The sequence below is a fragment of the Python bivittatus genome, unplaced genomic scaffold (assembly GCF_059951505.1).
Source record: "Python bivittatus isolate LINGU-HERP-01145 unplaced genomic scaffold, Pbiv_v1 ctg000470_np1212, whole genome shotgun sequence".
Classification (NCBI taxonomy): Eukaryota; Metazoa; Chordata; class Lepidosauria; order Squamata; family Pythonidae; genus Python; species Python bivittatus.
The window spans coordinates 2,920,137-2,931,878 of NW_028277065.1; the positions used below are offsets into that span (position 1 = coordinate 2,920,137).

Here is an 11,742-nt window from a genome sequence, read left to right on the forward strand (position 1 = left end):
ATTGCATTTGATAATTGTTCAGTGTTGTCCAGTCATAAATGTTGTGAGAACACTCAGGGTCAGTGTACTGGCAATGAATGAGCTCTGAAGCAAGTTTGCATATAAGTGGCATCTGTTGCCCAGAAGAACAACGTTCACTGCTTTGGTAAAAGGAAATGAAATGAAGTGCCTTGGACTCTGGTAGCCTGTACCTGAAGAGGGGAAAGGAAGCCCAAAGTATGCTGAATTTAACACACATTTAGAAGCTTTCAACTCATGGCACAAAATTCAGGGTGGCATTTCTCTTCCTCAGAGGTGAAAAGCAACTTTATATTAACTCTACACACTGGACTGCACAGGTTTACTTTTACTAGTAAATGTTACTAAATCCAGATAAGTCCCCCCCCCCCCCCCCCCGTTATAGGTATTGCTTATTGCTGCTCTCTGAATAAAATTGAAATAATAAAATGGTGTTGATTTATTCAAATACCAAAGGCTGGTTTCTTTGTACAACATTGTCATCTTCACATAAATTAGAAAACTTGTTATCTATCTTTTGTTGCTTATTTCAGCATTATGAATCACATTCTCTTTCTCTTGATACTACTTTTTTTTTCCTTTGTTACCCTCAGAGACATTCTCTCCCTGCCTTTATCACTTTGTGCTTTCTTTGGTTTCACCTCACAGTTCTGAGGATGAATACATCTGGATAAAACGAAACCTTCAACTTCTTTCCCTTTAACCCACAAGAAAGGCTACCGAGAAAGCAAGCAGGTAACCCTTGCTCATTTGGCATTATGTGAATTGATTCATCATATCTATTATGTTCAGTTTAATTTTTCAGAATGTGTATGTTTAGTTCCAAAAAATGGCACATTAACTAATATTTTCCACTTTTTTGCCACTCCCCCAACTGGCCTCTAATTTCATTTGTCAAGGTCCAAACTGGGGACGCCAAATTACTTTACATGTCTATTCCTGGAAATTACAAATCTAACGGTAAGATATGAAAGCATGAAGTATTTGTATGAACGAATTTAAATACAAGATTCTTGATAGAATAATAAATGGTGTATGAAAAATGACTTTATTTGGTCATATCTAGCACTGTGAAGTTTTCTCAAATCACTCTTTTTTTTCTCCCCCATTAGCAGACATGAAGAACTCGACAGAGGTGTCTGAATTCATTCTGCTGGGTCTAACCAAGGACCACAGGCTGCAACAGGTTCTCTTCACACTTTTCCTGCTGTTCTATGTAGCCTGTTTATTAGGAAATGGGGCCATTCTGGCAGTCATCCTGGCTGAGCCTCGTCTCCACACCCCCATGTATTTTTTTCTGGGAAACCTTTCTTGTTTGGATATATGCTATTCTACAGTGACTGTGCCAACAATGCTAAGTGGCCTCCTTATAGAGCATCAGTCTATCTCCTTTATCGGCTGCCTCACTCAACTGCACTTCTTCCACTTCCTGGGCAGTAGTGAGGCTGTGCTGCTGGGCGTCATGGCATATGATCGTTATGTAGCTATCTGCAATCCTCTGCGTTATACTGTCATCATGAATAAATGGGCTTGTGTTATACTAGCTGGGGCAACGTGGGCTGCTGGCTTCTGTCATGCTTTGATGCACACAGTGGTGACCTCTCAGCTATGGTTCTGTGGTCCTAATCTTGTCCCACACTATTTTTGTGACATCAAGCCCCTCCTCAAATTAGCTTGCAGTAGCACAGCCCTCAACTTCATCTTGCTGAATCTCATCAGTGGATGCATTGCTCTCAGTCCCTTCTTTTTCTCTCTTCTCTCCTATTTTTACATCCTCTCCTTCCTCTTCCTTAAAGTCCAGTCATGGCAGAACCGTTGGAAAGCCTTCTCCACCTGTGCATCCCATCTGAGTGTTGTGGCAATCTTCTATATTCCGGCACTTTCAAACTACATGCTTGCTTCTGCTAGTGATTCTTCTGAGAAAGATATGATCATTTCTGTGTTATACAGCATAATCACCCCAGTTCTAAATCCCCTGATCTACACATTTAGGAATCAAGAAGTTAAATTGGCTATAAGAAAGATTGTAAATAAAAAATCTCCATTTTGAAAGGGTCTAAATATCTCTATGGCTGAAAAAGAAAAGAAATAATGATTAATATCGTCAAACCATTTTATGGGTTGAATCTGTTAATCTAAGAAAACTCATTCTATGCTCTCCCTGCATTAATGTCACTCATTGTCCATCTCCAGTTCTTTTGAATCTCTACAGGAGCCTAAACCTTTATTCACATTTCTTTGAGAATCTTGTTAATTTATTTTTATACATTTTTAAATATTTATTTGGCAGCTACCCCCATGTTAGACCTACATGTTTATTAACTTAGAAATAAAGAAATTTTAAAAAAGGGTGGCAAAATGTTCTGGACAGAAAGATTTTCACTTTTTGGAGTAACAAAATACTAGAAATGTACTCCATTCATGATTGTTCACTTCCAAATGTGGGATTTATACTTATCTCCAAACTGGCATTTTCCAGTTCAGCTGGCTATGCTCATTAATTTTTATTCAAATGAGAGATGTATCCAACCATTCCTCTATACATTTGGATGTGGTATTATAAACTATAGTAGTGGTATAAGAAAAATCAATGTGGAGAAACCCTTACTATTCTTTATTGATAAGTTCTTTTATTTCACAACAAAAAGATTTAAACTAGTGTCATTTTTAAAATTTAAAAAACTTAAGAACTTCTGATTTTTTAAAAAAGTTAAAGAAATGTCACCTTGAAATTCCTGCTGAGGAATAGAAGGGAATGATTTTCAACTTTGCCTGATATGGAATTCCATATTAATGCTGACTAACTGCATCTTTTTCCTTTAGCAGAAAACATAGTAATGGAAAACCTATTTCAGATAGTGTCGTCTAAAGAAAAAAAAAGAGTCTTTCATTAATACTTTAAAGAAATATGCAACTGTTTCCTTATGGAACTATTCCATGTATAAATCAGAAAAGGCAGTATTTTTCTGCTTTTACATCTAACTTTCTAGAATTGATTGCATATATGTAAATATGGTTCTCAGTTCATTTCTTTTAAATATAGGTAGATAACTGCATGTTACTTTACTCCAATTTTAAAATAATATCTTTCCTAATGGAACCATCTCAAATGTAAATCAGAAACCAAACTTCTTGCCTTTGTAATGAGCATAATGTGTCTAAATATCTTATGTGAGTAAACATGTTTCCCTCCTACTTGCCTAGAAATCAATGTTAATTTCACTTATTTTAGACTTGCACGCATTTATTGTGAGAAGTTTTTCCATATTAAATATGGGTGGAGTTTCTGTTTTCTTTGTGTGTGTGTGTACCTTCAAGTCATTGTTGCCTTCTGTTGCCATTGCCTACTTGCTAGGTCTGAGAGAGAGTGACTGGTCCAAGGTCACTTAGCTGGCGTTGTGCTGAAGGTGGGAATAGAACTCATGGTCTCCCAGTTTGTAGCCTGATTTCTCAACCACTACACCAAACTGGCTCTCTATTTATTTATTGGCTAGATTTATAACTCTGCCCAAATGAAGCAATGTAGTTCTGCGCAGTGTAAAACAAAGTAAATTGCTTTCAGAAGTCAAAGAAACAGTAAAAGTTTCATTGCCTATTGCCTTTAATAGCAAAGATTAAAATATTGTTGTTGTTGTGGGTTGTTCTTGTTTCTACTAGAATCCATGGACCTGGAACAGGGAGGACTTAGGGGTAATTTAATCTTCTGCAGTTTTCTGGGGACAGACAAGCTAATCTCAACATGTGTAAACCCTTCTGTGTCCTGAAACTGTAGGAGTACAGTTTCTGTAGTCCTCCTGAGATTACTATGGTACAAAGCTTAGGAGCCCCAGCCAATGCATTGAGGTTGGCTGGAGGCCAAGTACATATCATTATCCATAAAGCCATCAGCAGCATGGCACTGGGTTGTATTAGGGACCGTCTTGCTAAACATGACTGTTGGTCAGGTCTTTTTCTCTGCAGAACACTTGCCTAGAGTTCCAGCCACAAAGGAGGTAAGAGGGCATGGACAGCCTTTTTAATAGGAGGCATTGAAAAGGCAGCCTTTTCAATAGGAGACCCTGCAGTTTGCACTGAAGGCCAGCCCTTAGGTACAAATGTCCCTTAAGCTTCTGCAATTAGGGAAGACATTCAGGACATTTTTTTTCTTAACTCTTTAGGGCCTGGATGAAGATATTTATAGGCCATTTCATTTCTTGATGAAATGTTCTTTTGATTTTACTTACTTTGGATTGTATTTTTTTTTTTTTAATCTGCGCTCAGTCGTTACCGACTCTGCAGTGACTGCTTGGACGAGTCCTTTTGCAGTTTTCAAGGCAAGATGTTTCGGAAGTGGTTTGCCAGAGCCTCCTTCCTAGAGCAGAGCCCAGCTGGCGAGCACAGGAGGTGGGGTTCCCATTGGTTCACTCCCTTTTCGGGCGCATGCAGTTTTTTCGCGCTTACTGGCAACTGCTCCCGACTCCTTTTTGCAAGGCACCGCCAGCATTTTTCCTCCCACCGGAGTGAGAGTACCCATTTATCTACTCACATGAGTTTTCGAACTGTTGGGTTTACAGGAACTGGGGAGGACACAGGAGCTCACCCTGCTAACACAAAGGCTGGACTCGAACCGCTGAAGTGTCGACCATTTCTGGCAGGCAACTTTCAGCGTCATTAAGCCGCTGCACCACCGCGTCCCCTTTGATTGTATACTGCTTGGAATCTCTCCAGCTGGGACAGTCTATTACCATTAAAAAAGGAGGGAAAAATAAAACCTCTGCTTTTGAAGTTTGTCTCCGTAACATACATACTCTATAGGTGCCTACAGTTTAATACTGATTTACGATCAGCATTTTATGATTGCTACAGTGTTGTCTCTTTTTCTTCTTTCTTCCTTTTTCTTCCCTGAGAACAGAGATGATTCTGATCCGCATATGAAATGGTTCTTTTTCTTTTTCCAAACAGTGACATCAGAGAAACAGAGGAACTCATAACAAGAAAACAGTATAGATAAATGTCTTTTTCAATGGCAGCTGAATTCTTACTGTGGATTTCTTCCTATATATATTTTTTCTATTATGTATTCTAGTATTGCATTTATACTTTTAACTACTTGCTTCCTGGCCAATGTCTTTTGAGCTGTGTGGATTCTTTCTTTCTTTCTTTCTTTCTTTCTTTCTTTCTTTCTTTCTTTCTTTCTTTCTTTCTTTCTTTCTTTCTTTCTTTCTTCCTCTCCCTCTCCCTCTCCCTCTCCCTCTCCCTCTCCCTCTCCCTCTCCCTCTCCCACACCCTCTCCTTCCTTCCTTCCTTCCTTCCTTCCTTCCTTCCTTCCTTCCTTCCTTCCTTCCTTCCTTCCTTCCTTCCTTCTTTTTTTTCAGTTTCTAATGAACTGAATTTCAAATCCATTCTCCTGGGTCAGACAAAGGACCTCAGTTTGCAACAGCTTCTCTTTTCACTTTTCCTGCTGTTCTATGTAGTCTATTAGGAAATGGGACCATTCTGGCAGTCTGTTAGAAGCTACTGTTCCTGAAATAAATGTTTGTATACAACTCATCCTCTTTCACCCCTCCCTCACCCTTATTATTTCCCAAAACTTTGGGGAGAGACTGGAATGCTAGCAGAGGGCATCCATACTCCATCAATAGCCATCCTGGAAGATACATCAATTTGCTTCCATGCAGATCCATAGCATTTTTCCTTTATCTCCCTTACCTGAGCAGTTTAATCATCATTTTTCTCCCCTAGGTTTAATCAGTTATATTTTCAAAACCATTATAGCATATCTATGTCCCAAGACTCAAATCTCCTGAAACTTTTTCCCACATGAAATAACTTTGGGGGGGGGGGGCTGGCTCTGCTAAATGAGTATCCCTAAAAAGATTCTGTGGGGAGTGGCTGCAGCATCTTCTGCTTATATAGGAGTAAAGGAAATGTTTTGATGAGGCTTAACTGAAGATCTGGGAATGACTTTTTATATACAAAGGAGCACAACCTGTCCAGGTAGGAGCTGAAGGGACAATTCCCCCCCCCCCAACAATTCTACCTGTTCCTCATGTTCATCAAATCATAGTTGCCATGAGCATGTCTCACGTGCCCTTCCCTTTATGCAGACCGTCTGGAACTGCATGGCTAAGAAAGGGAAGATCTGCAGATTTACATTGCCATGTTTCCTGGAGGGAAAGATGGGACATAGATATTATAAACTAATCCAATCAGTACTCCTTCCTTTAAGTGTCATCTGATAATTCATCCCTAGGATCTACTGAAAATTGTTGGAAGGATATATCTTCATGCATGTTGTACCATAAGCTGTCACCAAGAGTTTGGAAATAAAGTGTCACCCTTTTTATCCCAGAACTACAAGAAGTGACAGATATGTTGTGAAGAATGATTGCAAAACTAGTTGGGGGCATCTTCTGATCTTTGTAATGGGCTATAAAAATAATTTTATTAAAGTCTTTATAATCTTCTTTGTATGCCAAAGAGAGGCAACTCATAAACTCATAAATGCATAACCTCAGCAAATCATGAATGCAAAATCTGAAATAAGAGTAAGAATAAGACTCCACCAATTGTAAAGGAAGCAAGTGGTTTGCCTAAATATTGTCCCTCTTAGAAATGTCTACTTTCATTTTTGTTGGGATAGTATCTTGCCAGCAGAGTACAGTTTGTTAAGTTATAGTTTACAAAATTGAAACAAATGGATAAACTATTATTTACCATGGAAAGAAGGAGAATGAGTGAGCCTGAGGCATAATTACTGTAGATCAATTAACTCCCTCAATTAATCATGCTGCCTGAAATTGATTTCTATATATTAGTTTTGAGTCAGTCTAACTCAGGATCCAGGGCAAGTAAAGGAAAGCCTTTAAACTCCTTCGCTGGGGTCCACAGGAAGAAAAAAAAAATGCTGATCTAACAATCAGGCTTATTCTTGCTCAGTTTTCACTCATTTTTTTCTCTTGCTTCTAACTGTCATTTTCCATGCTTCCAATGTAAGGTATAATTCCAAACAAGAGTATAATATCTAATCGTATTTTCACCAATTAATGTTTGAAAGTCCAGAACTTTAGAAACATCAAACTGTTATACATGTCTATTCCTTCACATAACTATTTGGAAATTATAATGAAAGAATATTTTTTTTCTATAGAATGAATATAAATAAGTGATTCATGTCTGAATGCAAAAGCCTTCCAGAACGTGACTTCCCATTTTCATATTGAGCACTGAAGCCTTCCGTTTCCTTACACAGCAGCTGACCACCTGTCCACCTTTCATTCTTATTTACAGAGACGAAGAACTGGACAGAGGTGTCTGAATTCATTCTCATGGGTCTAACCAAGGACCACAGGCTGCAACAGGTTCTCTTCCCACTTTTCCTGCTGCTCTACGTAGCCTGTTTATTAGGAAATGGGACCATTCTGGCAGTCATCCTGGCTGAACCTCGTCTCCACACCCCCATGTACTTTTTCCTTGGAAACCTTTCTTGTTTGGATATATGCTTCTCTACAGCGACTGTGCCAACAGTGCTAAGTGGCCTCCTTATAAAGCATCAGTCTATCTCCTTTATTGGCTGCCTCACTCAGCTGCACTTCTTCCACTTCCTGGGCTGTAGTGAGACTGTCCTGCTGGGCGTCATGGCATGTGACCGCTATGTGGCTATCTGCAATCCACTGCGTTATACTGTCATCATGAATAAATGGGCTTGTGTTACACTAGCTGGGGCTACTTGGGCCATCGGCTTCTTTTATGCCTTGATGCACACAGTGGTGACCTCTCAGCTATGTTTCTGTGGCCCTAAATTTGTCTCACACCTTTTTTGTGATATCAAACCCCTCCTCATGTTAGCATGCAGTAGTACCACACTCAATTTTATCCTGCTGAAACTTGTCACTGGTTCAATCGCTATCTGTATGCTTTTTTTTACTCTTCTCTCCTATTTTTACATCCTCTCCTTCCTCTTCCTTAAAGTCCAGTCATGGCAGAACCGTTGGAAAGCCTTCTCCACCTGTGCATCTCACCTGACTGTTGTGGCAATCTTCTATGTTCCAGTACTGTCCAACTACATGCTTGCTTCTGCCAGTGGCTCTTCTGAGAAAGACCTAATCACCTCTTTGTTATACACTGTGGTTACACCAGCTTTAAATCCTCTGATTTACTGTTTGAGGAATCAAGATGTCAGATCTTCTATAAGGAAGATTCTAACTCAAAATGCCCTATTTAAAAGGACCTGAATAGTTCTACTTTTGGAGAAGATAAGAAATGGTGATGAGTATCTTCAGAGCACTATAATTGCTTTGTGTGGTTAAACATATTTAAATACAATACACTTCTTCACAGTCCCCATTTTGCTGTGATTACTGAGGACCAAAGTATTCTCTGGATAACTCATGAAGTAGATAATATCTTTCATTGTAGAAAATTACTCTGCAATCAGATAGGCTTCAATTCTACTTGCTTCTATATATGGGACAGTTAGAAAGAAAATGACATGCACGCAAAAATTCTGCATGAGAAACCAAAAATGATGATGATGATGATGATGATGATGATGATGATGATGATGATGATGATGATTGCTTTCCTAGGGCTCCAGCCACAAAGGAAGTAAGTCAGCATGGACCAGGAAGCAGCCTTTTCAATAGGAGACCCTGCACTGTGCACTGAAGGCCAGTCCATAGGTACAAATATCCCTTTTGTTGTTGTTATTCAGCCATTAAGTCATGCCCGACTCTTCGTGACCCCATGAACCATATTGCGCCAGGCCTTCCTGTCCTTCACTACCTCCCTGAGTTTGCTCAGTTTCATGCTCATTGCTTCAGTGATGCTCTCTAACCATCTCATCCTCTGCCATCCCCTTCTCCTTTTGCCTTCAATCTTTCCTAGCATCAGGGTCTTTTCCAAAGAGTCCTCTCTTCGCATTAGGTGGCCAAAGTACCTGAGCTTGAGCTTCATTATCAATCCTTCCAATGAGAAATCAGGGTTGATTTCCTTTAAGATTGACTGGTTTGACCTCCTAGCAGTCCAAGGCTTAAGAGCCTTCTCCAGCACCACAGTTCAAAGGCATCAATTCTTCGGTGCTCAGCCTTCTTTATGGTCCAGCTCTCACAGCCATGCATTACTACTGGAAAAACCATAGCTTTGATTATGCGGATCTTTGTTGGCAAGGTGATGTCTCTGCTTTTTAATATGCTGTCTACGTTTTCCATAACTTTCCTCCCAAGGGCAAGCATCTTTTAGTTTCATGGCTGCAGTCTCCGTCTGCGGTGATCTTGGATCCCAGATAAATGAAGTCTGTTACTGCTTCCATTTCTACCCCTTGTGTTTGCCAGGAATTGATGGGTCCAGATGCCATGATCTTCGTTTTTTTAATGTTGAGTTTCAAGCCAGCTTTTGCATTCTCCTCTTTCACCCTTATCAAGAGGCTCTTTAGTTCTTCTTCACTTTCTGCCATTAGATATCATCTGAATATCTGAGATTAGTAATGTTTCTCCCTGCAATCTTAATTCTGGCTTGTGATTCTTCCAGCCTGACATTTCTCATGATGTACTCTGCAAATATCCCTTAACCTTTTGCAATTCGGGAAGACATTTAGGACATTCTTTCTCTTAACTCTTTAGGGCCTGGATGAAGATTCTTATTGATCATTTCACTTCTTGATGTAACGTTCTATTGATTTACTTAATTTACATTTTATACTGCTTGGAGTCTTTCCAGCTGGGACAGTCTATAACTACTGAAAAAAGAGAGAAAATCAAACCTCTGTAAATGCCTTTGAAGTTTGTCTCTGTAACACACATACTCCCTAGGTGCCTACAGTATGATTCTGGTTTGTGATCAGCATTTTCTGACTGCTGCCTTGCTGTTCCATTTCTGATCCTCATGTCAAAGAGTATTTTTTTTTTTCTCAACAGTGGTTTAAGAGAAAACAGGGGTACCACTAATAACAAAGAGGCAACTACAGATAAATGCATTTTTCAATCTTTCTTTCTTTCTTTCTTTCTTTCTTTCTTTCTTTCTTTCTTTCTTTCTTTCTTTCTTTCTTTCTTTCTTTCTTTCTTTTATTCTTCACATTTATATAGCCACCTATCTCATAAACATGACCCTGGGCAGTGTAGAATAAAAAACAACTGCAAAAGGAAACATTAAAACATTCCATAATAAAAGGTATCAATAGAGTTTTAAAGAAAGACTAAAAGAGCATCTCCAGTATTACAAACAATGTAGCCATCTCAGCAATTCTCGATTTCTGCTGGAGAAAGACAAAGACTGAATCTGACTGAACACAGGTTAGAGCCACTATCAAGGCCCACATTGTGGCAATAAGAGCACTGAAGTACCGATACTTCTCTGCCCTTATCGTGTCTGCAGAGTGCCGCCCGGCAGCCCTGTTTGGGATCAGTAGATCCCTCCTTGGTAGGGGGGATCTGGGGATTCATTTGCAGGGCTGTGTGGAGGAATTTTGAGAGCATCTGCAGGATAAAATCGCTCGGATTCATTCCAAGTTAGTCTCCGAGTGTGACGCAGGGTCTGGGGAGATACCAGGGGATTGTTCTTACACAGTTATCTGGAAACAGTTTGATCCTGTTGTTCCTGAGGAAGTGGACAGGATCCTCCAGACTGTGAAGGCCACCACTTGTCATCTGGACCCATGCCCCTCCTGGCTGGTGAAACCAGCTTGGGAGATGACATGCGGTTGGATCCAGGCGATACTTAATACATCCTTGTGGGAGGGAGTGTTTCCAGCTGCCTTTAAAGAGGCATTGGTGCACTCCCTCCTCAAGAAACCCTTCCTGAATCCTTCTGTACATGACAATTTCTGTCCAGTCTCCCATGTCCCCTTTTTGGAGAAGGTGGTTGAGAAAGTGGTGGCATCACAGCTCCAAAGGGTTCTGGAGGAAACGGATTATCTGGACATTTTTCAGTCAGGTTTCAGGCCCAGCTATGGAATGGAAATGGCATTGGTCGCACTTATGGATGACCTCTGGTGGGAGCGGGATGGTGGAAGTGTGACCATCCTTGCTCTCCTCGATCTCTCAGTGGCTTTCAATACCGTCGACCACGGTATCCTGTTGGGACAGCTCAGGGAATTGGGGGAGGGCAGCACGGTCTTGTGCTGGTTCGCCTCCTTTCTCCAGGGCTGATCCCAATCGGTGGTGATAGGGAATGAGAGGTCCCATCCTCAGCCCCTCCTTTGTGGGGTGCTGCAGGGTTCGGTTCTCTCTCCGCTCCTTTTCAACATCTATATGAAACCACTGGGTGAGATCATCCACCATCATGGGATGAGGTATCATCAGTATGCTGATGATACTCAATTATACATCTGCATCCTAGGTGTGGTAAGTGATGCCGTGACCACCCTCTTGCGGTGCCTGGAGGCTGTAAGGGTCTGGATGGGGAACAACAATCTTCAGCTGAACCCTGGTAAGATGGAGTGGCCGTGGGTTAATGGCTCCTCTGTATCCGGGACTTTGTCACCGTTGGTGCTGGATGGGGTAGCACTGCCTCAGACAGACCCAGTGCATGATCTGGGGGTCATCCTGGACTCATGGCTCCTGCTTGAAGAGCAGGTGGCAGCTGTGGCCAGGAGGGCCTTTGCACAACTTCAGGTTGTGCACCAGTTACACCCTTTCTTGGATTGGGATGCCCTTTAAACAGTCACTCATGTCTTTGTTGTCTCCCAGATAGACTACTGAAATGTGCTCTACATGGGGCTTCCCTTGAGGAGTATCTGGAAGCTACAGC

General features: G+C 40.9%; 2 protein-coding genes across 2 annotated transcripts; both read left to right on the forward strand.

The window, feature by feature from the left end:
• The first annotated feature begins 1,135 nt into the window (after positions 1 to 1,135).
• On the forward strand, positions 1,136 to 2,519 carry LOC148215621 (olfactory receptor 12D2-like). The gene is made up of 2 exons (XM_088143095.1): positions 1,136 to 2,041; positions 2,379 to 2,519. Exons 1-2 carry the CDS (start codon positions 1,136 to 1,138, stop codon positions 2,517 to 2,519), a joined length of 1,047 nt encoding a protein of 348 aa, XP_087999221.1.
• A 1,161-nt stretch (positions 2,520 to 3,680) lies between these two features.
• On the forward strand, positions 3,681 to 8,231 carry LOC148215622 (olfactory receptor 12D2-like). The gene is made up of 2 exons (XM_088143096.1): positions 3,681 to 3,708; positions 7,288 to 8,231. The coding sequence occupies exons 1-2, from the start codon at positions 3,681 to 3,683 to the stop codon at positions 8,229 to 8,231; spliced, it is 972 nt and encodes a 323-aa protein (XP_087999222.1).
• The last annotated feature ends 3,511 nt before the right edge of the window (positions 8,232 to 11,742 follow it).

What these genes read in the sequence shown, in the direction of transcription:
- LOC148215621 (XM_088143095.1), top strand. Translation starts at nt 1,136, where the DNA reads ATGAAGAACTCGACAGAGGTGTCTGAATTCATTCTGCTGGGTCTAACC. An exon ending in TTAAATTGGCTATAAGAAAG is followed by an intron (nt 2,042 to 2,378) that starts ATTGTAAATAAA and finishes GGGTGGCAAAAT; the next exon opens with GTTCTGGACAGAAAGATTTT.
- LOC148215622 (XM_088143096.1), top strand. Translation starts at nt 3,681, where the DNA reads ATGGACCTGGAACAGGGAGGACTTAGGG. An exon ending in GGAACAGGGAGGACTTAGGG is followed by an intron (nt 3,709 to 7,287) that starts GTAATTTAATCT and finishes TCTTATTTACAG; the next exon opens with AGACGAAGAACTGGACAGAG.